The sequence below is a fragment of the Podarcis filfolensis genome (assembly GCF_964270895.1).
Source record: "Podarcis filfolensis genome assembly, chromosome: 13".
NCBI lineage: Eukaryota > Metazoa > Chordata > Lepidosauria > Squamata > Lacertidae > Podarcis > Podarcis filfolensis.
In genome coordinates, this window is record NC_139615.1 from 18,037,407 (window position 1) to 18,062,292 (window position 24,886).

A 24,886-nucleotide genomic window follows, 5' to 3' on the forward strand; every position below is an offset into this window, starting at 1 on the left:
CATCAAAGCCTTTGCAGGTTTCACCGAAGTCGTGGTGTGACCTTTGCCTGACGCCTCAGGCTTTGCTGAGCGGCCCTTCGCTCCTTTTGGCTGACGTGGCTTCTTGCAGTTCCGCTGAAGATGCCCAGCCTGTCCACAATTGTAGCACTGTACAACGTTCAAAGCTACAGCATCCTCTCCAGTAGCTTCATCAGTGGGGAAATTAGAACTCCGTTCTTCCCTCCCCCTGTCCTCTACTTCCAGTGCAGCATGCCGGCTGTGTTCATCCTGAACCACGGCACTCAGGGGCACTCCCCCCTTCTTGGCATCCATGCTGAACTCAAGTCCCAGCTCTCCACTCGAGCTAGTTAAAATCCAAAAGCTCCTTTTTGAGCTGTTTTTCTGCCTCTCTCTCAGGCAGGCAGGCAATCTCCACAGCTGTCTGAAAGTCAAAACAACTTTCGCTTTCCCAGCTCTGACTGAGCCAGCCCCAGGTGTCAGTAGTTTTCCACTGCCCTGACTGTCGTTGCTTAGCAACCTTCCCCGGGACGGGAATCCTTATCTACCACAGGAATTTCTGGTATGCAAACCTTTCTTTCAGAGCTTGTTTTTCCAAACGCAGCTCTCTCGTGAACCAGAGAATAAATCAATCTGCATTCACACTTTTAGCCCGATATTCAGCATACCTTTTTGGGGCTCCGTTGCTTGGAAAACACCCCCTCTTGGTGTCCAGCCGTTCAGCTTCTGGTTGCAATTGCAGACGTTATCTTCTTTCCTTGGTGCAGAGGATGGCACACGATCCATCAACCTCTCACCTCTCATGCTGATTCCCATGGATCAGATAACCAGCAGCGTCTGCTACCATATGTTGAATCAAGCCATATCTTCAGAGGAATTTGGCCACTCTCCAGGTGCCCGGCTTGATTCCATGTTGACCTCCCCGTCAGCGACTCCCGGCAAGACAAGGCGAGGTCTTTATCGGCCGATCCTTCTTCAAACGTGAGAAGAACACAGCCACTCCTTCTCCCTCATTCCCTGCCATCCCCAGGGAGGGGAAAGAGACAGACAGAAATGTATTTACATGCCTTTATTTCTGTCTTTCCTCAGTGCAGAGAACAACATGTCCGCACTCTCTGATACCCAGCTGCAGAGAGAGAATAACTCCACCCATGTACTTCCAGTACAGGGTCATGTGACACTCTGAGCTAACATCCGGTGCTCAGAGCACATAATAGACTGTCCCTGGTTCCCACGGTACAGTCCCATAACATAAACATCCTGTTTGGCTTTCCAGCCATCTGGAGCACTCAGCAGCATTGCTCCTTTTTCGTAACACCATCTTCCTAAAGAAATCCAAGGCAGAATTTGAACATGTCTGGAAGCAATGCCATCTTGGCTGCAAACCTTCCTTCTTAAGGGCCTTCAATGTCTGTTGTATTTCTTTGCTCAGATCCCAGCTTCCCCAAACCAGTCCTCTCTCTGGAACCTATGGAAGAAATGACCATTGGACAGAGTGTCACTATGCGTTGTGGAACTCAAGGAGAAGTGAAAAGGTTTTATCTGCAAAAGGATAACTTTCAGGATTGGTCAACATACGGTGACATGAACGTGTTCTCCAACAGTTATGTGAGCAAGATGGATGCTGGAAGATACAGCTGCAGTTACACCTCAGTGAGGGAACCATATCTCCTGTCTGAGCCAAGTAATCCTGTGGAGTTGTTGTTAACAGGTAAAGAGGCTAACTCCACATGGACTCATCTCAACCACAAGCCTTAAGTTTTGGAGTTTAGCTGGAGAGTTTGCTTGGTTTTTAGAATATAACTGGGGAGCTCTTTGGCAAGGACAACTGTAGGGAGTGATCAGTGGTGTGTGTGTGTGTGTGTGTGTGTGTGTGTGTGTGTGTGTGTGTCTGTTTGAGGAGCCAGTTCTGCATTGGAGGAAATGAGGAATAATTTACATACTCCTAATTTGCTGTGTGAGAGAAAGAGAGAGAGGGGACACCTGCTGAGTTTCAGAGGGATCATGTTGCATAAACCGAGTGTTGTGGAGTCTTTGGGCTGGAGTACAGTAACAAAAGGAAACAGGAAAAGCTTCCCAGAAAAGTTGGGCTGAGGGCAATGATCATGGCTGAGTTGTAATTTTCTTGGGACTGCAGACATTTGCATGGAAGATAATTCTGGCTGATGAATGCATGAGCCATTACAGCAATTATTATGAATGAAAAGAAAATTATTTTGTGTGAAGCAGCTAGAAAGTATGGTGCTTCTGGCTCTTTCTCAAAATGTTTGAGTAAAGAGCCCCTGGGCGTGGCACTACATTATGACTTACCACCCCATAATGGGTATATGTAGGGGGAAGGAACAGGTGCCCCTATGTACCTATGTGGGCAGCCATCTTTATTTTTTCTTTCCAGTGCCCTTGCTAACCTTTTCAGGAACCAACCTGAAAATCATTTGGATGAGCAGGGTTAGGATCCAGTAGCTCTCTGACTGAGCCTGGAAGTTCCCAAGAAACTAGCCTATGCAGGCATCTCTTCACATCCTCATCTCAGGTACAGATATGCCTATGTATCTTCCCCAACCCACCTTAGCCAGGAGGCCGAGCTGAACTTGGTGGATTTTAAACTGGCATAATTTCCGAAAAAGGGATGTTCTGGGAGACTGCTGTATTAAAGGTCCATCACACTTTCGCTGTGTGAGAATACTTGTGTGTAGGCACCTCCAATCAGTCCAAAGCAGAGTTTCAGGAAGCAGTGGTCAGCAACTGAAGTTACACTTTGAGATGAAACACTCACAGACGCTGTAAAACTCAGTCAAGTGATTTATTGCCTGGCTGGTTATAAACACATCACAGTAGCACTATTTACAATCATTATAGCATTAGCTGCTACGGCATACTTAAGTTTCAGTCCCTCTTTCTTTTTAGCAACAACGTCTATCGGCAGCCATGATGTAGCAGTTTGCAGACAGCGTTTGTTGGTCAACCCTCTACAAAAAGCGACAACAAGAGTTCTACTTTTATTGGCACTTCCAGCTGAAGCTGTGCATGTTCAGAGTGCCACACCCACTTATATATGACTGTTCTGGAATCTCCTCCCTCTTTCTGGATGAATGACTCCCTCACATGCTGTGGCCCCAATCACAGAGGGGGGATCCATTCAGTTTGGATCTGTGACCTAGCCACCTAGCATTAGTTAGGACATCACATATGGTGGTGTAGCTCAAACACTATTCCTAAGACTTGTTTTCCCTATGCCGGAACCAGGCCAGCTTAGCTAGCAATAACTCTGGTTCTGAACGGTCTTTCTCAAGTAGACACCAGTCCAGCGCACAGAGTTGTGGTAAATGGGCTGATCTGCCACCAGGTTCAAGGCAAATAAATATTCCCAGACTGGGGAAATTTTTCCACAAACACATTTACTCTTGAAATTAGACAGGCATCCACAATAAGAACTGTATAGGCCACTTTGTGAATGCTTAAAAAAAAAATCCTTTCAAAAGTGGGGGCATAGGCTCCTAAATAAATATGGATATTATTGACATTTGGATACTTTGCCTGAACTGAATATAGGGTGTATCTCCTTATCACTTGCTGTTGGGGAAATTAAGTTAGCTGGCCAGAATCTGTGAGGGAGACTTTCAGGGAGAGGCAGAGACAAGGGGGGAGAGGTTTTCTTCTTCTTCTCTTGTGGTGCTAAGCACCTCTCTCCCCCCCCCCCGCCTCCACCGCTTGTTCTTTAGCCACTGGCAGAGCCCAGTTGAAGGCTTTTTGTGAAATCTCCATCAGCATCCTAAGCATTTTTTTTCTTGTGTTCTTCTCCTCGAACCATTTCAAATTTTCAGAGTTGAAATCCTCCATGTTATAGTTCAGTTCAGTTCAGTTCAATGTTTAAAGCCCATCTTCGTTTTAACAGAGATTTGGCTTAACTGCAGGGATTCAGGAGCCCCTGCTGGCCTCCAAGTATGATTGAACTATGACTCCCACCATCTCCGACTACTGGCCATGCTCACGGGAACTGATGGGCATTGGACGTCTATCAGTATCTGGAGGCCCACCGGTGCCTAATCCCTGCTTTACAGCAAAGAAGCTAAACCCCTAATGCAGGTCCCTGCCATGTGGAGGAGGACAAGACCCAGACCTACAGTGGTTGGCACCTCACTTTCTGTTTCTTCTCTGTCCAGATCCACAGTTACGCAGACCTACCATCTCCATCTCACCAAGGAGGCCTTTTAAGGTTGGGGAAAATATCACAATCACGTGTGCCTTTCCAGAGACACCTGCCTTGGTCTATCTCCATAAGGCTGGAGAGTCAACAAAAATGGTCCAGGATTCCAACGCACGTGTGACCGAATTTTACCTCAGGAAAATTACTTTGGAGGATAAAGGAAACTATTGCTGCAGCTGGGCACAATCAAGAAGTCCATTTCTGGTGTCAAAATGCAGCAATTGGGTGGAGCTTTTGGTATCAGGTACAGTATTTGTTTTACTGTTTTTCTCCTTCTCACTACAGTGGTACCTCGGGTTACAAACACATTGGGTTACAAAACTTCAGGTTACAGACTCTGCTAATCCAGAAGTAGTACCTCGGGTTAAGAACTTTACCTCAGGATGAGAACAGAAATCGTGCTGCGGCAGTGGGAGGCCCCATTAGCTGAAGTGGTACCTCAGGTTAAGAATGGTTTCAGGTTAAGAATGGACCTCCGGAATGAATTAAGTGTGTAACCAGAGGTACCACTGCACTTTGCTTGGGTTTTTGGGGTTTGTTTTTTTTAACCAAAAAGCAGGCATGTCTTGCATTATATTAAAGTTGCTGCAAGCGAAATTCCTGATCTGGACCTTGCATAGAGTAGAAATGAATTTGCTCTCAAACAGAAGAATGAAGTTCAAAACTTACCAGGAAAAATTGTTACAAATAGCTGCAAATAAGTAAGTACAAATAAAATAGTTACAAACAGACATTGCAAGATACAAAGGAACACATTGCTCTGAAACATGCAAGCAATGCAGCCTCGTCTGTAAGTCCTTAATGCAGGTCAATAAACTTTCCTCTCTCTGGTGAGAGAGAGAGAGAGAGAGAGAGAGAGAGAGATCCTAAGCAACTTTCTTGTTCCATCTTCATGGAACTTAGCCACTATTGCTGCTGTTGCTGGATCCATCACTGACAAAGAAGGTGAGTTCTCAGGTTTTGCCTTCTGTGAGAGCTCTTGGGTTTCCAGTGATGAGTTAGCTTAAAGACAGAAACTGAAACATCTAGCCTTTTCTGCTGTGTTTGCTAGAGTGAAACCTAATGCCAGTATCTCTGCATAGTATTTTAAATATAATGCATTCAAAATTATGCTTTATGCATATTAAACACATCTTTAAACTATGGTTGGCCAGTGGTGTACTGAGAAAGCCCCATGCCAATCAGCCCCACCCCCCAATCTTGGCTATCCATAAATTGTTGGACAACAATTTCCATCTTCCTTGACAGTTGACTGTGCCAGTCAGGGCTGGCATTAGAGTTAGGCATTGCTGGGCACATGCTGAGGCCCACACCTCTGCAGAGGACCCATTGACAGAGTGCAGAGATCTTTCCTATTCTACTTAATTCAAGAGGGTTCTGGAAGCTGTGTGAAAGAAGCAAGCAGAAGGTTCATGGTGTCTAGGTTATTCCTTCAGAGAAGCTGAGTACAGCTGGTTTAAATTGGTTCTGTTATCTCTTCTGTCAAGGTCAGTCTAACTGTAATAATGGGCCAGCAGGAGCCTGAGTTTCACACTTTTTCTTTTTCTTTCTCTTTCTTTTCCTTCTGGTGTGGTGTTCTGTACATAGTATGCTTAGTGTTAAGGTTTAGACTTATTATAAGTTATTCCAAATTTAAGTCTGTTGCAACTGGATTTCTTATGGACAGTGCCAGTCCTGAATGTATTGGATTTGTGATCATTATGCTCATTTGCCTTCAGTAGTAGTAAAGCTCTGCTGGAAGAAATATCATTGTCTCTGGTCTATTTTTTTTGGGGGGGGGGGATCCTGCAACGTGCTTAGGTTTTTACTCTGCTAACTATACATTGGAATCTACTCTGGATAAATACGCAGTAGAATTTCCACGACACCAACAAATCCTGGAGCCTCATGTCCTGGCTGCTCTTTCTCTTTCTTTCTTTCTTTCTTTCTTTCTTTCTTTCTTTCTTTCTTTCTTTCTTTCAAAATTATAACAAGACATATTATCCAAAGCATATCATCCCTGTTTTCCCCCCCATTTTTACTCCTTCCCCCCCTCCCACACAAAACCCACCCACTCCCACCCCACCCCCCGACTTCCCTCAGTTCCAGTCTTTGGTTTCTCTAAGAATGCTGTTTTCTGCATGTTACAAAATTGTATAGATCCTCAAACTATTTAGCTGATTATTATCAATAAAAGGTTTGTGAATGTTTATTCAAAACCTGCCAAGGAGTCCAGTTCACTTTGTTGCGTCTTCAGATACTTTGTAAAGGGTTCCCATTCATCCTTAAAGTCACAGTTATCCTTGTCCCATAGCTTATATGTCAATTTTGCCAGTTCTCCATAGTCCGTCAATTTTTGTTGCCATGATTCTTTAGTTCTGGCTGCTCTTTCTTGTCACTGTATGGTTCACCTTCCTTCTCTGAGCATGCAAGCAGTGGCAAAAGTGATTAGAGGGAGCAGCAGCCTTAACCTGCCTTCTGTTTCCCCTCTGGGTGTCTGTTTCAGCTGGGTCAAGAGTGGAAAGGCATGTGAATGGGCAGAGGGGCTGCAAGCAAGGAGGTGATACATCCCTTCCACAAGTGAGCTCATTGAAGGAATCTTGCCAAAGGGTCCTCCAGAAGCTCAGAGCAATCTCTGAATGTGATGGTGGTGGAGGCTTGAGTGGGAGGTTCTCAAGGATGCAGCCTCTTCCCTCTCCTCTAACTCCATTTTTTTTTTTAACAGATGATGCTCAAATCAGTCCAGATCTCTCAGTAATATATGTGGTTCTGCTCTTCCTCTTTCTGTCAGCTGGGGCCTTTCTTTGTTACAAAATAGGAGTGTGTAAGTATGACCCAGGCGAGAAGGGGATTTAAAAGCTCTTCGCCATAAATTCTCCGGGTGGTCTGAGGTTCCTAGTGATATCTTGCCTAGTCCTTCATCCTATCCATCTATTTGCTGGGATAGGAAAGCTGCAGCCCTCCAGATACTGTGGACTAAACCTATCTTCATCCCTGAGTACTGATTATGTCAGCTGGGGCCACAGGTTTCTCATCCCTGACCTAGTAAGTTTGGGAAAGCATCGGGGTGGGAAAAGAGGAAAAGAGAAACTGGTAGAAGATAGTCCCTGTGCTCGATTTCTTTTTGCAAAACTCTTAAAATAAATTCTAGGTGCTTCCCATGAATTGTCTGAAAAAGGAAACACCTAGCACATTCTGAATTGAGATAGGTTGTTTTGGTTATTTATGGGTTTGAGAGAGCACCATCTTCCAATTGATTTGTCTTCTTCTTCTTTTACAGTGGTAAGACAAAACAGGTAAGTGATCTCAACGGTTCCTCTTACACTGCACTGGATTGAAGGATGCTGGAATGTTGTTCTGAGCTTGCAAGAGGAAGAGCTGTCAGAATGCAGAACAATTGCTATTATTTGCACTCCATCTGAATGCCACATAGGGAGGTACAGTACTTGAGTGCAGAGGTTTCCTGCTGGGGTCTAGGTGGAGAGTGGGGCCTCCTGAGTTATAGGTAAAGGTAAAGGGACCCCTGACCGTTAAGTCCAGTTGCAGATGACTCTGGGGTTGCGGTGCTCATCTCGCTTTACTGACTGAGGGAGCCGGCGTTTGTCCGCAGACAGCTTCTGGGTCATGTGGCCAGCATGACTAAGCCGCTTCTGGCAAACCAGAGCAGCGCACGGAAATGCTGTTTACCTTCCCACCGGAGTGGTACCTATTTATCTACTTGCACTTTGACATGCTTTCAAATTGCTAGGTTGGCAGGAGCAGGGACCGAGCAACGGGAGCTCGCCCCATTGTGGGGATTCGAACTGCTGACCTTCTGATCGGCAAGCCCTAGGCTCTGTGGTTTAGGCCAAAGCACCACCCATGTCCCGAGTTCCCTTATACTTTGCATCAAATGCTATGTTAAGTGTGGCTTGTGAAATGTGAGCAACAACCTCCAGGTTCTCCAGGACTGAGGTTGGTAGGTTAGCTTGGGGAAGTGAGAATAGGAAATACTAGGATCTAGGGTATTTTGGTTTCTTTTGGAAATGATCAGGCTGAATTGTGTTGATGGTGTGTGCTTGGGACCCTGAATTACTAGCTTTTCTTAAAGTCAGAAAATGTTTTCTGGTTTAGAGTGAAGGGATTAGTGAGTGAATAAAGACTAAGTACTGGGTGTCCAGATGATCCTTTGTAATAAGTTTTTCTTTGCCTCTCTTGGTTAGTGGTGAACACACCTTCACAGTATCGAGATCTAACAGGGTGGAAAATACTGACTGTAAGTAGCGTTGTTGGGGACAGGGCTTGTGTTCATGATACAACTTTTACAAATTGAATGATAAAGATCAGGCTTCCTCAACCTTGGCCCTCCAGATGTTTTGAGACTACAATTCCCATCATCCCTGACCACTGGTTCTGCTAGCTAGGGATCATGGGAGTTGTAGGCCAAAAACATCTGGAGGGCCGAGGTTGAGGAAGCTTGATAAAGATACTCAAAACATCAGAGTTGACTGTACACCATTTATTGGGGCTCAGGAGGGACGAAGTTGACTCACCAATATTGACCCACCAATCTTAGACCTGAATATCGAAGCTGGTAAGGCCTCTGCTATTGTCCTGTTGCCAGGACTTGCCTCCAAAGGTGAACAGCAGATAGCAAGATGTGCTTGATGTGGTGATGGGGGCACTAAGTGCCGTATTTTTCACTCTATAAGACATACTTTTTCCTTCCTAAAAAGTAAGGGGAAATGTGTGTGCTTCTTATGGAGCGAATGCAGGCTGCGCAGCTATCACAGAAGCCAGAACAGCGAGAGGGATCGCTGCGCAGTGCTCCCTCTTGCTGTTCTAGCTTCTGGCTTAGCTGCGTGAAGCCTCTTCAGGGCACAGGGAGCCTTCACCTCCAGGAAAAGCCCGCAAGAGCCACACTCCCTTTCACGGGCTGCCCTTCTCCCTCCTCGGGGAAAAGCCCCCAAGAGCCGTACACATACAGGCTCTGCTCAGCGCTCCCTTTAAAGAATATTTTTTTTTTGTATTCCCCCTCCAAAAACTAGGTGCGTCTTATGGTCAGGTGTGTCTTATGGAGCAAAAAATATGGTAACTTGTCTCTTGATTATCCTGCACTGGTACTTGAATACTTCTTACTCTTTGTCCACTCTTCTGTGTGAACAAATGACCATGGTTACTGATGTTTTTCATTTCTCTTAATTCCCTTTAACAAGCAAGTTATAGCACACCGAATCTCATTGCTTAGTGCTAATTCCCTTAAATAAAGCAAGGTGTAAATGGTTATTCTAAATTAATTTCCCCCCACTGCATTAAGATTTGTGGCATGCAGTTGACTCCAGTAGAGACCCCCTAAGTAAGAGTCTCTGAATATGCACACAAGTTACAAATTCAGGTGTGCAGAAAACATAAGCAGGTCTGGTAACAACGTGCTTATATTTCTGTACTCTTGTACTTCTATACTCAGCCATGTAGCTAACAGTATGTTCATCCCCTGCACAAAACGGAGAGTCAGACACAAGCGGACTGTAGCAGTACTGAGGTGTCCATCCATGCATTCACCTGTTCTTGCCTACTTCTGCTGTTTGTTCTTGTTTGTCTTGTCTTAGAGTCACACATACAGCATAACAGAATTGCTTCTTATGTTCTAGTAGCCAGTTAGTCCCAGCAAGTGACAACTGTTCTTGCAAGTGGCATCATTATGTATATTTTCGATTCCATGTTTATGTCAAAGTTAGGAGAGATGATGGCAGGGAAGGAGACCCTAGAAGTCATGCAGAAATTTCTTCAGAAGAACTTCAAGATCGGGCTGTGTATGCGAACTTTCCCACTTACAATACGGATTATCAAAATGTGACGCAGCAGCCTCTGCAGCAGGAGAAAGGCCAACTATCACAGGAAAACCAAGCAAGTCAGTCCCTTGCCGAAAGGTCCTCTCTACAATTTCACAGCATGAGAAATGAACGGCAGGCAGTATCAGGTCAGAACACCCTACACAGAGGTCCCACTGAGCTCACTGCCATCCCATGAGTAAGTTCATTGTCCTTGACTCTTACAAATTGGTTTCAATCATCTTTGACAAATGTGTAAGTGCTTGAATCAATGTGTACATACAGTGGTACCTCGGGTTAAGTACTTAATTTGTTCTGGAGGTCCGTTCTTTTTTTTTTTTTTTTAAATAATTTTTATTAACAGGCCAATCAAATCACATTATTTCCAAATCACATAAGTTCCAAATTATACAGCCAGATTTTTAAATTTTTGTTGGGGGTACCCATACTTCAAGCTCCGAACAGGGGTCCAAGCATCACTTATATTGCTGCTTTAACCCCTTCATGGATCACTGCCTTGCCGTGGCGAAGGGGCTTGAATAACTCGGAGAAGCTATGAGCTATGCCGTGCAGGGCCACCCAAGATGGACAGGTCATAGTGGAGAGTTTTGACCAAACATGATCCACCTGGAGCAGGAACCAGCAAGCCACTCCAGTATCCCTGCCAAGAAAACTCCATGGACAAAGACAAAAGTGCTGGAGGAGACTCTTGAGAGTCCCATGGACTGCAAGAAGATCAAACGCATCCATTCTTAAGGAAATTAGCCCTGAGTGCTCACTGGAAGGACAGATCGTGAAGCTGAGGCTCCAATACTTTGGCCACCTCATGAGAAGAGAAGACTCCCTGGAAAAGACCCTGATGTTGGGAAAGATTGAGGGCACAAGGAGAAGGGGATGACAGAGGACGAGATGGTTGGACAGTGTTCTCGAAGCTACAAACATGAGTCTGACCAAACTGCGGGAGACAGTGGAAGACAGAAGTGCCTGGCGTGCTCTGGTCCATGGGGTCACGAAGAGTCGGACACGACTAAATGACTAAACAACAACATCCAGTTCTGTCCAGATAGTCTCTTTGTTACTTTCCTCATCTTCTTGTTGTTATCATATATTCCTTTCTTTGCGATCTCTGCTGGAGGTCCGTTCTTAACCTGAGGTACCACTTTAGCTAATGGGGCCTCCCGCTGCTGCCGCGCGATTTCTGTTCTCATCCTGAAGCAAAGTTCTTAACCCGAGGTACTGTTTCTGGGTTAGTCTGTAACCTGAAGCGTATGTAACCTGAAGCATATGTAACCCAAGGTACCACTGTACAGCATTTTTCAAGGTAGCATCTTGGGAGGTTCCCTACAAGGACTTGGGTTGGTTGGATGCTGTGGTCGTCTTAAGTAACTCAGCCCTTCACTGTTTACATTTCAAAGTGGGAAGAAGGTATGTAGCAAGGAGCCAACTGTACTGGTGTTGTTGCTGCCCTTGCAGTTTAGAAACCTGAGAAACACCTGCCCCCTTCCTCTCCCTTGGATGGAATGGAAATAAGGAATGCTGGAATCTGAGCAAAAATGCGAAATCCTCAGACGATTATCTGAGCGACACTCAGTACTGTGTCTGTGACTTTTGGGGCACACGCCGGGCTCTCTCTATTAGCTTCCTCCCCAGAACTTACCTAGTTTTCAGTATAATGTCCACCTATTTATGCCTGTAGTGCTTGTTATGTGAGTAGGTGAGTGAATGGCTGGTGTTCCCATTTTCTTATAAGGGAGGCAGTCACTCCCAGACCTCTCTCCTGTTTGTTGTGACATCGTCTTTTCTTCCTCTCCTTTTCCAGGAACAGAACTTCAAGAGCACAAGACAGAAGGAAAGAGAGAGAGAGAGAGAGAGAGAGAGAGAGAGAGAGAGAGAGAAAGAAAGAAAGAAGAGAAAGTCATGTCCACTCATCAGTTAACTGCTGAAATCAATGGGGATTATGCCATAGAATCAGGCCCGTGCAGATTGTCTGAGGCCTATCATGTTCCCCTTTATTTCTGCTCTCTTTCTACCAGAGAAAGGTTCCATTTAAGGTTTGGGACATTTTTTGGGTTACAAGCCAAACTTTAATTTCTTAAATAAATAAATAAATTGATCAACTTTCCAATATTGTTCCAATTGCAGCCTCATTATAACAATACCAATTTTATTCAATTAATACAATTATTAATGCCAATTATTAAAATGTCAAATTATACAATTTCATTAAACTGGCTCCCTCGCATGCTAGAATTGATGAGTTTTACATTTTTACTTTTTACTTTTACTTTTATTTTTTTTTATTTTATTTTTATTTTTTACTTTTACATTTTTTTCTGCGTTCCAAAATTTTAATAATTTCCATTTCTTTCCATTCAGTTATAATAATCCCTTATATAATGGCTACAATCTTGTGGTTTCTATTCGTGCTGGTATATTAGATAATTTATAAAGTGCTAAACCGCCAGGCAAATGTCCAGCCTAATTTTTATATTCCCCACCTGCTCCCCATCTTTTGCTTTGTGTAAGATATTTAAAGTTTTAAAGATATGGATAACATTTTTGTTATGTTTGACTGGTCCCAATAATGATTTTGTCCAGTTTGTGGATTTTGACTATATATATTTTTAATTCTATCAATGTTTATTTTTTTAATGATTGCTTCCCCCTCCTATGTTTTTAGCTGTTCTTATTTTTATCTGTAAGCTGTCTTGATCCATTGCCAGGGGAAAGGGGGTGTAAATAAATATAATAATAACTAATCTTATTTTGCATTTTTTCAAAAGGAACAAGATGGTTCCTTTTGATGTTTCTGTGTGCATACATGAACCTTATTCGTGCATATCTCTTCTAGCATAGTACTTAAATCTGCATTTTGTGCATTCCTACCAATTTATGCTTTGGGGAAAAAATTAGTGCATAGTAGACTTTGTACATGAAGCAATATTGGACCACCAGAGATGTTTAAAGCAGATTGAGAGTCTCCGAGAGTCATGAGGTATTGGGTGCGTCAGAGATGCTGCTCCCCTCAGTTTCCTGTAGCTTCAGATGTAATCTGGGCTGGCACACAGAAAACAGCACAAAACTGCAAGGGTTGAGGACCTTCGAGCTGGAACCAGATCTTGTGGACACGAATGGTGACCTGCCATGATGCTTGTGCTCTCCATCTTATATTGGTGAGAATCACAAAGGCCCAGCTATTGATTAAAAGGAGTTAAAAAGCTTTTGCATGAGGTTTCTGATATAAAGGAGCTGGAAAGAAGGACAGTTAGTGAGAGTTAGTTGGTGGAAGCTAGATGTCTGTGAGAGAGGGCTGGCGATGGTCTGAAATGAAGGGCTGGGATGGCAAGTTGGGCAATTTTAAGCCAACCTGGAGAATTTCACATAAATCAGATGCTTGAAGGACGAGGATACTGGAAGTGAAAATATGTTCCAGAGCAGATCCATTGCAATCAAACCTGCTGCATCTGGAACTGTGGGTGGAGAGTGCAGCTGAATAGGACACAGTTGTGGGGAGCCTGAGGAAGGACCATCAGTGGCGTAGCGTGGGGGGTGCAGGGGGTGCCGGCCGCACCGGGCGCAACATCTGGGGGTTAGGGTTAGGGTGCGCAAATCCACGGGTTAGGGGGCGCAAATCCACGGGTTAGGGGGCGCAAATTACTTGCCTTGCCCTGGGTGCTGACAACCCACGCTACGCCACTGAGGACCATCCACTTTGGGCCTGCCCATTAAAAGCAAGTCTAGAGTGAGAGACTAGGGTGATGCCTGCTGTTTCCACGAACCCTTCTCATTGTGAGACTTTTGTGGGTAAGCTGAGAGTTTCTTGGACCCTGGGAGAGAGCCCGGAGGCTGAGAGGGATGGTGTGTCAGAAGGAAAATGAATGTGTGTGTGTGTGCGCGCACGTGCGCGCACACATCTTTGTATCAATGTAACATTTTTATATGTAACTGTATTTTTGTAATATTTTGTTTGAGTTGTTTGTTGTTGCTTCAGTTTTCTGTACACTGCTTCGACATATTTTTAATATATTAAGTGGGATAGAGATTAAATAATCAATCAATCAGTCAGTGGGCTTACATTTGGCATTAGTAACTTGAGCCCATTGTTTTTGATGGGTCTGCTGTGAGTATGACTTTATTAGATAGGACTCTGTGTTTTTGGGAGGGTGATTGGAGAAGTGGGTACTGTGGTCTGGTAAAGAGCTTGCTGCAAGGCCTGCTTAGTAATTCTTTTTTCTTTTTCCAGGCTGCTCTCTTATTCAGGAGGAAATGGATTTGAAAAGTAAGAACTTGTCATGGCTGAATAGCTACTATTTAAGCACCACAGATTTTCCATATATGAGTGGGAGCTGTGGCCCTGCAGTCTCCAGATTCTAGAAGAGTGGCTTTGCACCACAGCTTCTTTTCACATACAGTAGTGATATTTGTGGTACTCATTGCTTAACCGTTCTTGACGCCACAGGTAAAGAAATCACTACCCTGATTGCTTTGTCATGTGCCCATTTTGTTGGCTGAGAAACTAAGCCCCAACCTCAGCTTGATGCAAGGTTAAGGAGAGATCCAAGCTTTAAACCTAAGCAAGGTTATAAATCTCCCTGTGGTTTTGGACAAATGGTGGCATATAAACTGAACTTTAATTGCAGCAACTGCTGCTGCTGCTACTATTAATAATCAGGCTGCTGCTTCCACTGTGCTATATTTTGCTAAGTGCATAGTATGTCCTATGTCATTCTATGAAAAGTGGTATATAAATCAGCCCAAAGACTGATTGTTCTTTCCTGAATCATCTCTACCCAGAGTATATAGAATTATTAAACATGATTTCCCATTGTAAAAGCAGATTTTGGGGTGTGAGGCACAAGCTCCCTACTCATTTTATAGAGCATGGTGTGTGTGTCCATTATTATCTTGCAACCTTAATATTTAAACTTTTAGTTGTGTTATACTGAGAGATTTATAAAGTTATCTTTCAGCTAATTTGTTTACATGTACTAACACACATCATATAATAGACTACAGAGTGTCCTAGAAAGCCTCTGATTTTTGGCCTTGTCATTATTCTGGCCTCTTTTGGTCTGAGTGCTTAATGCTCTCTGATGGCTGGAGTCGTTTGTTCTGATTCAGTGGTAAAGATTGGGTTTTCCTGAGGGGAAGCTGCAGGAGAAGCAGAAGTTTAGCTGAGCCTTGACTCTCAACATTCCTCTTCTTTGGCAATCACTCGTAGACTAGTGAACATACCTAGCCCTCACTGCGTTGTTTTTCAGGGGACTTTTCCCACAGAGGTTTTAAGAAGTTTATCAGTGGCTTGATTTTAGCCCCATTTATTTCAGCACTCAGCACATGAGTTTGCTGTTAGAGGGGATGATGATAATGGCGAGACTTTATAAAGGAACCAGAGGTAAACTGTTTACAGCTCTTCAGATGAACAGTCATCGTATGTGTAGACATGAAAGGAACAAACCCAAAACAGATATTTTATGCGATGGCAGGGGCTCTAAACCAAGAGAAACATAGACATTCTGAAAAACATGTATCATGTTAAATTGTTTCCATTTTGATTCCATTTATTCTTGGAAGAATTCTCTTGGATCCTTGGACTGAAATAGGCCCACAAATGAGATATCTTCTACAGTGTCTCCCTTGCCAACATGCGATTTTCTTGTTTTCTTAATCCAGGGAGACCTTTCCCATTCTCCACAGCTCTACAACTGTGAATTCCCCTTTGGTAGCCTCCCTTGGAGGAAATGTCATAATCATCTGTGACAATCCTTATAATCTGACAATGAACATCTCTTTGGTGAAAGATGGAATTGTCATAATCTCCAGAAGTAACACCAGCACAAAGCTTACTTTCCTCATCACTAATGTGAGCAGAATGGATGGAGGGATGTACACTTGTCATAATGTTTTTTCTGAATGGAGTAGTCCAGAGGAAGAATCCAGGGATTTCACTCTCCTGATAAGAGGTAAGAGCTCAAAGTTCAACTCAGAAGAGCACCCCGGGGGAATGGGGGACCTCATTTGCAAGTTTCAGACCCTGATTAGATGTGTTGACCAACGGAGATAACATCTTAAATTATGGTGTTGCAGAAGTGCAGTAACACCACCCCACCCAGTGTTTTGCATATGTGGTTGGGAACAACCTATCTCATTAAGAAAGGATTAAAGGACATTGGAGCTACACCACAAAGAATATTCAAATGAGTGTTGTCTATTTTCAGAGTACCTAAATGTAGCCCCACCGAATAGATAGTAGCTGCATATTATTATTTACTGAGCACAGCAGGCAAGCTAACCTGGAAATTCTTGGTTTTCACCTTAGCAAATGAAAGAAGTGGGAGAAGGAAGAGTGATTCAAAGAATATTGTTCTAGGAGAGCAAGTATCGTATTTAATAGAATGTAATGCGCCATTGAATCTAATGTGCACCTTAATTTTCGGGACATAATTTGACAAAAAAGGCGTGCATTACATTCAAGTAAATATGGTAAGTGGGGAAACTATAAGTGGTTGGCTTTCTGGTGGGGAACAGGGTATGCTGGCAATAGAGATGGGCCAAGTGTGAATGTGTACAGAAGCGATGTCATTTTGGTTGCAAACCTTCCTTCTTAAGGGCCTTCAATGTCTCTTCTCTTCCTTTGCTCAGATCCCAGCTTCCCCAAACCAGTCCTCTCTCTGGAACCTATGGAAAAAATCCCCATTGGACAGAGAGTCACTATGCGTTGTGGAACTCAAGGAGAAGTGAAAAGGTCTTATCTGCAAAAGGATGACTCTCAGGATTGGTCAATACACAGTGACATGAACATGTTCACCATCAGTGAGGTGAGCAAGAAGGATGCAGGAAGATACAGCTGCAGCTACACCTCTGTGAGGCAACCATATCTCCTGTCTGAACCAAGTAACCCTGTGGAGTTGTTGTTAACAGGTAAAGGAGCCAATTCCACATGCACTCATCTCAACCACATGTCTTAAGTTTTGGAGTTTAGCTGGAGAGTCTGCTTGGTTTTTAGAATATAACTGGAGAACTCTTTGGAGAGGACAATTGTAGGGAACAATCAGTGGGTGGTGTCTCTTTGAGGAACCAGTTCCTACATTGGAGGAAATGGGGAATAATTAAACATTTCCCGGCTTGTTATTTGTGAGAGGGGGTAGGGGTGGAGAGGAAGAGAGAGAGCCTAGTCTGATGAGCTTCAATAGGGTCAGTTTGCATAACCTGAGTGTTTTGGGGTTGAAGTACAGTAGCAAAAGGGAAAAAAATTGAAAAGCTTCCCCCAAAAGATGGGCAATTGGAGACTATATATCTGGAGGGCCTCAGGTTCCTAATCTCTGCTTTACGGTAAAGAAGGAAACACCTGATGCAGGTCCCTGCTATGCAGAAGAGGACAAGACCTAGTCCTGCAGTGGTCATCATCTCACCTTTTGTTCCTTCTCTGCCCAGATCCCCAGTTACCCAGACCTTCCATCTCCACCTCATTAAGGAAGCCCTTTCGTGATGGGAAAGATGTCACGATTGTATGTGAAATTGCAGAGGGACCTGCCACTGTCTATCTCCATAAGGCTGGAGAATTAAGAAAATGGGCCCGGGAGTCTTATGCAAATGTGACTGAATTTTACTTTAGGAAAATTACCATGGAGCAGAAAGGGAACTATAGCTGCCGCTGGGCAAAATTAAGAAGTACTTGTGTTTTTTTGTTTTTTTGCCTTCTGTTTTTTAAACAAATAGAGGTCATGGTCTGTGCTATGTCTTGGCCCAGTTATGAAGTCCCATGCCACCAGAGGCCTTCCAATCAACCTTCCCCAACAAAAATTCTTATCACCCCTGACAGTTGGTTATGGCAATGCAGGTCAACAAACGTTCCTCTCTAGATTTCCTGTTTTGCAGTGAACCTGGCAAGTCACCCTCTTGGCTGCTCCCCATATCTTTCAAGGGTGTCGAAAGGGCACAACCTGTGGTTGTCCGTTGATGCCTTTTTTGTTTGTTTGTTTGTTTGTGGGAGGGGGTGGAAATCCCCTTGGCACCTGCTGAGGCTCACACCCCTGCAGAGGACCCAATGACAACCCCTGAAGCCTCTTGTCCTGGCCAGAGGTGAAGCTAGCTGGTCCGGCACCCGGAGGCTGTGCATCCGGGGGCAGGGCTAGCCACCCGTGATGAGCGGTGAGTGTCCCAGGGGGGCGCCGCCTGTAGTGAGTGTCCAAGGGCACAGTGATGTCAACCACCTCAGGGATGACACCCGAGGTGGGCCGCACCCACCGTACCCCTTTCCTCCACCGCTGTTCCTGGCTGCTCTTTCTTGTCACTGTATGGTTCACCCTCCTTCTCTGAGCATGCAAGCAGTGGCAAGAGAGATTAGAGGGAGCAGCAGCCTTAACCTGCCTCTGGGTGTCTGTGTCAACTGGGTCAAGAGTGTAAGGGCATGTGAATGGGCAGAGGGGCTGCAAGCAAGGAGAAGGTCAGTCCCTTCTGCAAGTGATCTCATTGACAGAATCTCGTTCAAGGGTTCTCCAAAAGCCCAGAACAATCACTGAATTTGGTGGTGGTGACAGCTTGAGTGGGAGGTTCTCAAGGAAGCAGCCTCTTCCCTCTCTTCTAACTGCTCCCCCCCTTTTCTTCAGATGACGCTTCAACGAATCAAATAAGCAATTATGCTCAAATCAATCAAAGTCTTGTTGTAGTCTCATCAATACTTGTGGTTCTGGTCTTCCTTCTTCTGTCAGCTGGGGCCTTTTTACGGTTCAAGGGAAAAAGCAACTGTACGTATGTCCTCCTGGTGAGAAGGTTCATAAGGCTCATGTGGGAGGCCAAGGGGTCTTAGTAAAATCTCTCATGGATTGTTTCCCTTACCGCAGGCGTACTGAAGCCCACGGTCCAAGATTCTAGCACACTGTGTGCTAATTTCCTGCAGGTGGCCAGGAGGGAGGGAAATGGGGGCGGAGGGCGGGGTGGGTGACTTCACAAAAAACATCTGGCTCTGGTTCTACTCACTGATGGTATGTGGTTCTCATAGATTATTCCTGAGGCAATGTGGCCCTTAAGTAGGAAATTGTGGGGGAATGGAGGGAAAGCTAATAGATGAGAAGGTTTGTCATGGGAGGAGAGGTTCTCAGAAGGGGATCTTTCCAAATCAAATCTGTACCCCGTGAATTTTGCAAAAGCAAAACACCCCTATATTCTGAACTGAGAGGAGTTGGTTTTGCTCATCACTTGTATGTTTATGGGCTTGGGAAAGGGCTTTCTTCCCATTGATTCTCATTTTGTTTTTTTAAAGCAATACGACAAGCAACACAAAGCAGGTAAGAGATCCCAGCTCTTCACTTCACACTGCACTTGATGCTGAAAAAATGATACTGATCTTGAAGTGAAGAAGGTTTTTCTTTGGATTAGGCCAGGTTGCAGAGCAACCAAGGATCAGTGAATCTGTCCTTTTTTGTTTCTCTCCATTTCTCCTTTTTCCAATTCAATTCTTCACAGTTCCACATTGGCTTGTGATTGTCCTCACGAAAATTCACTAGCATTTAAGCGGCCTGTGTTTGTCTGCAATTTTGCCTAATAACAACGTTTATGCAACTCCCCCCCCCAACACAATTCATTACAGTGAATTGTCTGGATACCACCCTAAGGTCTAGGTCAGGGGTTGTCAACCTGGTCCCTACTGCCCACTAGTTTCAGGATTCTAGGTGGGTGGTGGGGGTTCTACGGCACAAGCTGAATCCTCCTTCCATCAAGCACAGGTGGGTGGTAAGAAAACTTTACCATCAAGAAAGATGCATTAGTGGGCGGTAGGTATAAAAAGGTTGACTATTCCTGGTCTTGGTAGAGACTGGCTGGAGAGCCATGACCCTTAAGTTCCTTTAACTGCATCTCATTCTAAGTATGGTTTGTGACATCTGAGCAAAGGACTGCTAGATTCTCCAGGAATGAGGTTGGTTGTTTAGACTTTGGAAGATGGGACTCTTGTATTCTCTGGGAGAAAAGCGATGCAAAGTGGGTTTTTTTTTAAAGTCACACAAAGAACTCCTTATTTGCACAGTCTTTTTAAATTTTTGATGATTTGTGTGTGCATGAAATTTTGTCCAGTTTGGCTTTTTAATTGTTTGTAGTATAACAACAACAACAACAACAATTTTTTTAAAATAATATATTTATTAAGGTTTAGGAATTTATATAAAACAGAAAAAAACAGAACAATAAAAACAAAAACAATAAAAATACATACAATCCAAACAGAACACATACAAAACAAGTATAATTTCCATCCCTTATATTCATAAAACGTACTTTCCCGACCTCCTCATACCTCCCCTTTCTGTATTCCATTCTCTAATTAAGTCAATTCAGCAAATCCTTCCCCTAATTTCTATATAATTTTTAGCCTTTCTTTTCTTAATCACATAATCATTACAGCTTTTAACCCCTTAATTTCTGAATCAACATCGTTCTAGCCTTCAATAATTTTACAATGTTTCTTAAGATAGTCCTTAAATTTCTTCCAATCTTCTTCCGCCATCTCTTTTCCCTGGTCTCGGATTCTGCCGGTCATTTCTGCCAGTCCCATATAGTCTATCACTTTCATCTGCCATTCTTCCAAGGTGGGTAGATCTTGTGTCTTCCAATACTTTGCGATGAGTATTCTTGCTGCTGTTGTAGCATACATAAAAAATGTTCTGTCCTTCTTTGGCACCAATTGGCCGACCATACCCAGGAGAAAGGCCTCTGGTTTCTTCAGGAAGGTATATTTAAATACCTTTTTCATTTCATTTCCCAGAAAGCCTTGATCCTTGGGCATGTCCACCAAAGGTGAAAGAATGTACCTTCAGTCTCTTTACATTTCCAACACTTATTATCAGGCAAGTGGTAAATTTTTGCGAGCTTGACTGGAGTCATGTACCACCTATAAATCATTTTCATAATATTTTCTTTCAAGGCATTACATCATCAACAACAAAGTTATTATTTCTACCCCACCCATCTGGCTGGGTTTCCCCAGCCACTCCGTTTGGCTTTTATAATTGCCTCTCTTCTTATTGTGTTGACAGTGTATGCTGGGAGCCAGCGTTACTGACTTTTATTGGAAAGGGGACAATGGCTTTTGACCATCAGTGTAGGGCAGATTTAGTGAAAAAAGACTGTCGGGGCTGGGGATTCAAACAATATTTCATAGTAAGTTTTTTTCTTTCCTCCCTTCGTTAGTGATGAACCATCCTTCAGAGTAATGAAGAGGCACCTCGTGGCAACGCCTGCCAGTAAGTAACTGTGTGTGAGTCGCCTGAAGGGGGGAAAGAATTGCTGTGGGTGGTAGATAGAATCTAGTGAGTAAATGGGATTTTTGGAGAATGGGTTTGATTTAGAAGTGAAGTATCTTCCATTTCACACTGTCAGTGCAAAGTATATTGCTCCCTGTGTGTTTGAATGTTACATTTGTTCATTGTGCATTGAATTTTTATGAAAGGGGGCATAAGCACATTTTAAGTTAAGCCAGCCATTCAGTCCAGATGTTTCAACCTTCTCACACTTATTAATATGGGATGCACATCACTACAGTACTGGAGGGTTTAATTTGCTTTCCCCAGCAATTATTATGTTTAAGTTCAAAGGCTCAAAGAGTAAAAATCGCATGTAAGAGAACAAGCTTGAAGATGAACTAGAAAGGTTTCCAGAGTTCTAGTCTAAAATGAACTTAATTCACATTCAATTTACCTGGCTATTACGGGGAACTACTTTCAGGTGAGGAGGGACTCAGGTGGCGCTGTGGTCTAAACCACCGAGCCTCTTGGGCTTGCCGGTCAGAAGGTTGGTGGTTTGAATCCCCACGACGGAGTGAGCTCCTGTTGCTCAGTCCCAGCTCCTGCCAACCTAGCAGTTCAAGAGACATAAAAGTCCAAGTAGATAAATAGGAACCGCTCTGGGGGGAAGGTAAATGGCGTTTCCATGCGCTGCTCTGGTTTTGGTGCTCTGTTGCGCCAGAAGCGGCTTAGTCATGCTGGCCACATGACCCGGAAAAACGGTCTGCAGACAAACGCCGGCTCCCTTGGCCCGCAAAGCGAGATGAGCGCCACAACCCCAGAGTCGTCTGCGACTGGACTTAACCATCAGGGGTCCTTTACCTTTACTTTCAGGTGAGGTTCAGAGACTTTTGAACTAATTCAGTGAATTTCATTAAGCCAGACTAGTTCATTCCAAGCAGTGGGCCGGGCTAGCTTAATGTTTTGAAAACTCACACTGAATATCTTTCATCCGCAGGCACCTTAGCAGTTGGACGAACCTGGATACATAAACAAGTGAGTTTTTACTGAAGATTAAAGGTAAAGGTAAAGGGACCCCTGACCATTAGGTCCAGTCGTGACCAACTCTGGGGTTGCGGCGCTCATCTCGCTCTATAGGCCGAGGGAGCCGGCGTTTGTCCACAGACAGCTTTCCGGGTCATGTGACCAGCATGACTAAGCCGCTTCTGGCAAACCAGAGCAGTGCATGGAAACGCCATTTACCTTCCCACCAGAGCGGTACCTATTTATCTACTTGCACTTTGATGTGCTTTTGAACTGCTAGGTTGGCAGGAGAAGGGACCGAACAACGGGAGCTCACCCCGTCACAGAGATTCGAACCGCTGACCTTCTGATCGACAAGTCCTAGGCTCTGTAATGCATATGCCATCAAACTAGAGTTGCCAATGAAGTTCAAGCAGGAGCTGAACACGTGAACTTCTCAGCTCAAAAAGGAGCCCTTGCCACATTTGAATTGGGCCTAGACTCAGACACAGTTGAATCTGGACACACAGCTAAAAATGGAAATTGCGCACTAGCAGCACAATCTGTTGCTAACCCTCCCTGCCCCCCCTTCACATGTAAGAAACACAACACAACCCTTCGAATGTGGAGGCAGAATAAATAAACAATAACAAGCAGGGCTCAACATGGCTGCCCAAGTCCTGAACTTGACATAATGTGGCATTTCCTACTGGAATCATGGGAGTTGTAGTGTTCTGAGAAACTACAAAGTACATATCTCACAATAATCTCAGGAAATGATGCTCCCAAATTAATCAAACCCCAAAGGAACCAGGAATCAGCCTTCTCTGTTGGTAACACTGAGGCTCTAGAATTGCTTCCTGAAGGAAACGCACCACACCCATTTACTGCTGGCTTTCCAGAGGACAACAGATACTATTTTATCTCAGAGAGCTTGTGGGGGGTGGGGAGGGAGGTGGCTATCTGAGCCGCTGTATCGAGAATTCGTCACTCCTCAACGTTGATTGTACAGTGGTACCTCAGGTTAAGTTCTTAATTCGTTCCAGAGGTCCATACTTAACCTGAAACTGTTCTTAACCTGAAGCACCACTTTAGCTAATGGGGCCTCCTGCTGCCGCCGCACCACCGGAGCACGATTTCTGTTCTCATCCTGAAGCAACGTTCTTAACCTGAAGCACTATTTCTGGGTTAGCGGAGTCTGTAACCTGAAGCGTATGTAACCTGAAGCGTATGTAACCCAAGGTACCACTGTATTGTGGTTTAAGTTTTTTAGAATTGTCTATGTTTCTGGTTTGTATATTATAAGACACATTGCAGGAGTTAGGTTTGGTGCGAAACAAATTCTGTTATAAAGATGGGATATAAGTGTTTTATAAATATGAAGTAGACAAATAATTGCAATTATAAATAAATAAATAAATAAAAGTATGTGTGAGTGCATGCATGTGTGTATAAGTAAGTTATTAAGCCAGGGATATTCCTGAAAAAAATGGACACATTTGAGGTGGCTTGGCTCCCAAACAAATCGGCTCCCGAACGGCGCAAACCTGGAAGTAAGTGTTCCGGTTTGTGAGCGTTTTTTGGAAGCTGAACGTCCAACACAGCTTCCGATGCTTCCAATTGAGTGCAGGAGGCTCCTGCATCCAATTGGAAGATGTGCCTTGGTTTCAAACCATTTTGGGAGTTGAACGGACTCCCGGAACGGATTAAGTTTGAGAACCAAGGTGCCACCGTACTACTCTGCCACCGTGATGGATGCTTTTCATTTCCCTACAGCTTCCAAAGCACGATGCCCCAACTGAGACCGAAGACATCATCTACGCTGATCTGAAGAGGGAAGCCCCACATACTCAAGAGGAAGCCAGATCTTATGATGGCTCTGAGGACTTAGTCTATGCTGCAGTTTTCCAGCACAACTCAAAGGGAGTCCAGGCTCAGATGGAAGATGAATAACATGGATTTCTAATAATAAGGAGGATTATTTGAGGGCTGAGAGCTAGATTTCCAGGACTCCCCAGATTGGATTGGATCGGATCGGCCAATGAATGTCCCTGCATTCATTTCTAGCTTTGCTGTCTTTGGAATATGGGTATATTCAGCCTACATGTCTAAATGCATATTTTGGAGGAGACATTATGACATGCTAAAAGAGGATGCCCTACAGGTTTCTCAATGTGGTGTGAGAGTGACTTTATATTGGAGTGAGATTTAAAATTACAAACAAGGAATACAAGCAATATATATATATTTTACCTTTACTAGCAAATTTAGTGTTGGTTCAGCTGTCAGACCTGCCCTTACCTATTTTTTCTTTTTAAGGATTGTATCATATAATTTGGTGATTTAAACGAGCATTTACTGCTGTTTCCGTCTTTAAAAGAAGCCGCTGGTTGTTGCAAAACTGTTCTGGGACTGAGAAATAAGGCAGCTTTGTGACATCATGGGTACCAGCCCGCAACACCATCCATAGCTGGCATTGGCTGAAATTGTGCTTCGATGTTTCGTTGTTCTCTTCTGTTGAATGGAAATCTACATCTTTATTAAAAGAATATTACAGCCATGAGAGAAAGTTCCCTTTGTCTTCATCCTTGATACATTACCTTCTTGATGAAGGCTACAAAATAACAGACCAGCTATTTCACTTTCAGGAGTGG

General features: G+C 44.0%; 1 protein-coding gene and 2 long non-coding RNA genes across 4 annotated transcripts; all 3 read left to right on the forward strand.

The window, feature by feature from the left end:
* Positions 1–1,605: 1,605 nt before the first annotated feature.
* LOC310746454 (T-cell-interacting, activating receptor on myeloid cells protein 1-like) lies at positions 1,606–24,880 on the forward strand. Of its 2 annotated transcripts, XM_083580180.1 has the most exons (6): positions 1,606–1,708; positions 4,161–4,448; positions 19,256–19,280; positions 21,178–21,230; positions 22,228–22,265; positions 24,009–24,880. In XM_083580180.1, the coding sequence occupies exons 1-6, from the start codon at positions 1,615–1,617 to the stop codon at positions 24,183–24,185; spliced, it is 675 nt and encodes a 224-aa protein (XP_083436306.1). In that variant the 5' UTR covers positions 1,606–1,614; the 3' UTR covers positions 24,186–24,880. The 2 variants fall into 2 exon arrangements, 1 of the variants encoding a protein (XP_083436306.1); XR_014540717.1 differs by lacking the exons at positions 1,606–1,708; positions 4,161–4,448 and adding an exon at positions 18,265–18,740.
* LOC310748359 lies at positions 8,384–11,863 on the forward strand. Its single transcript, XR_014541306.1, has 3 exons — positions 8,384–8,438; positions 9,897–10,192; positions 11,813–11,863. It is a non-coding gene; the product is annotated as an uncharacterized lncRNA (long non-coding RNA).
* LOC310746459 lies at positions 14,235–17,618 on the forward strand. Its single transcript, XR_014540721.1, has 3 exons — positions 14,235–14,272; positions 16,636–16,914; positions 17,428–17,618. It is a non-coding gene; the product is annotated as an uncharacterized lncRNA (long non-coding RNA).
* Positions 24,881–24,886: the final 6 nt, after the last annotated feature.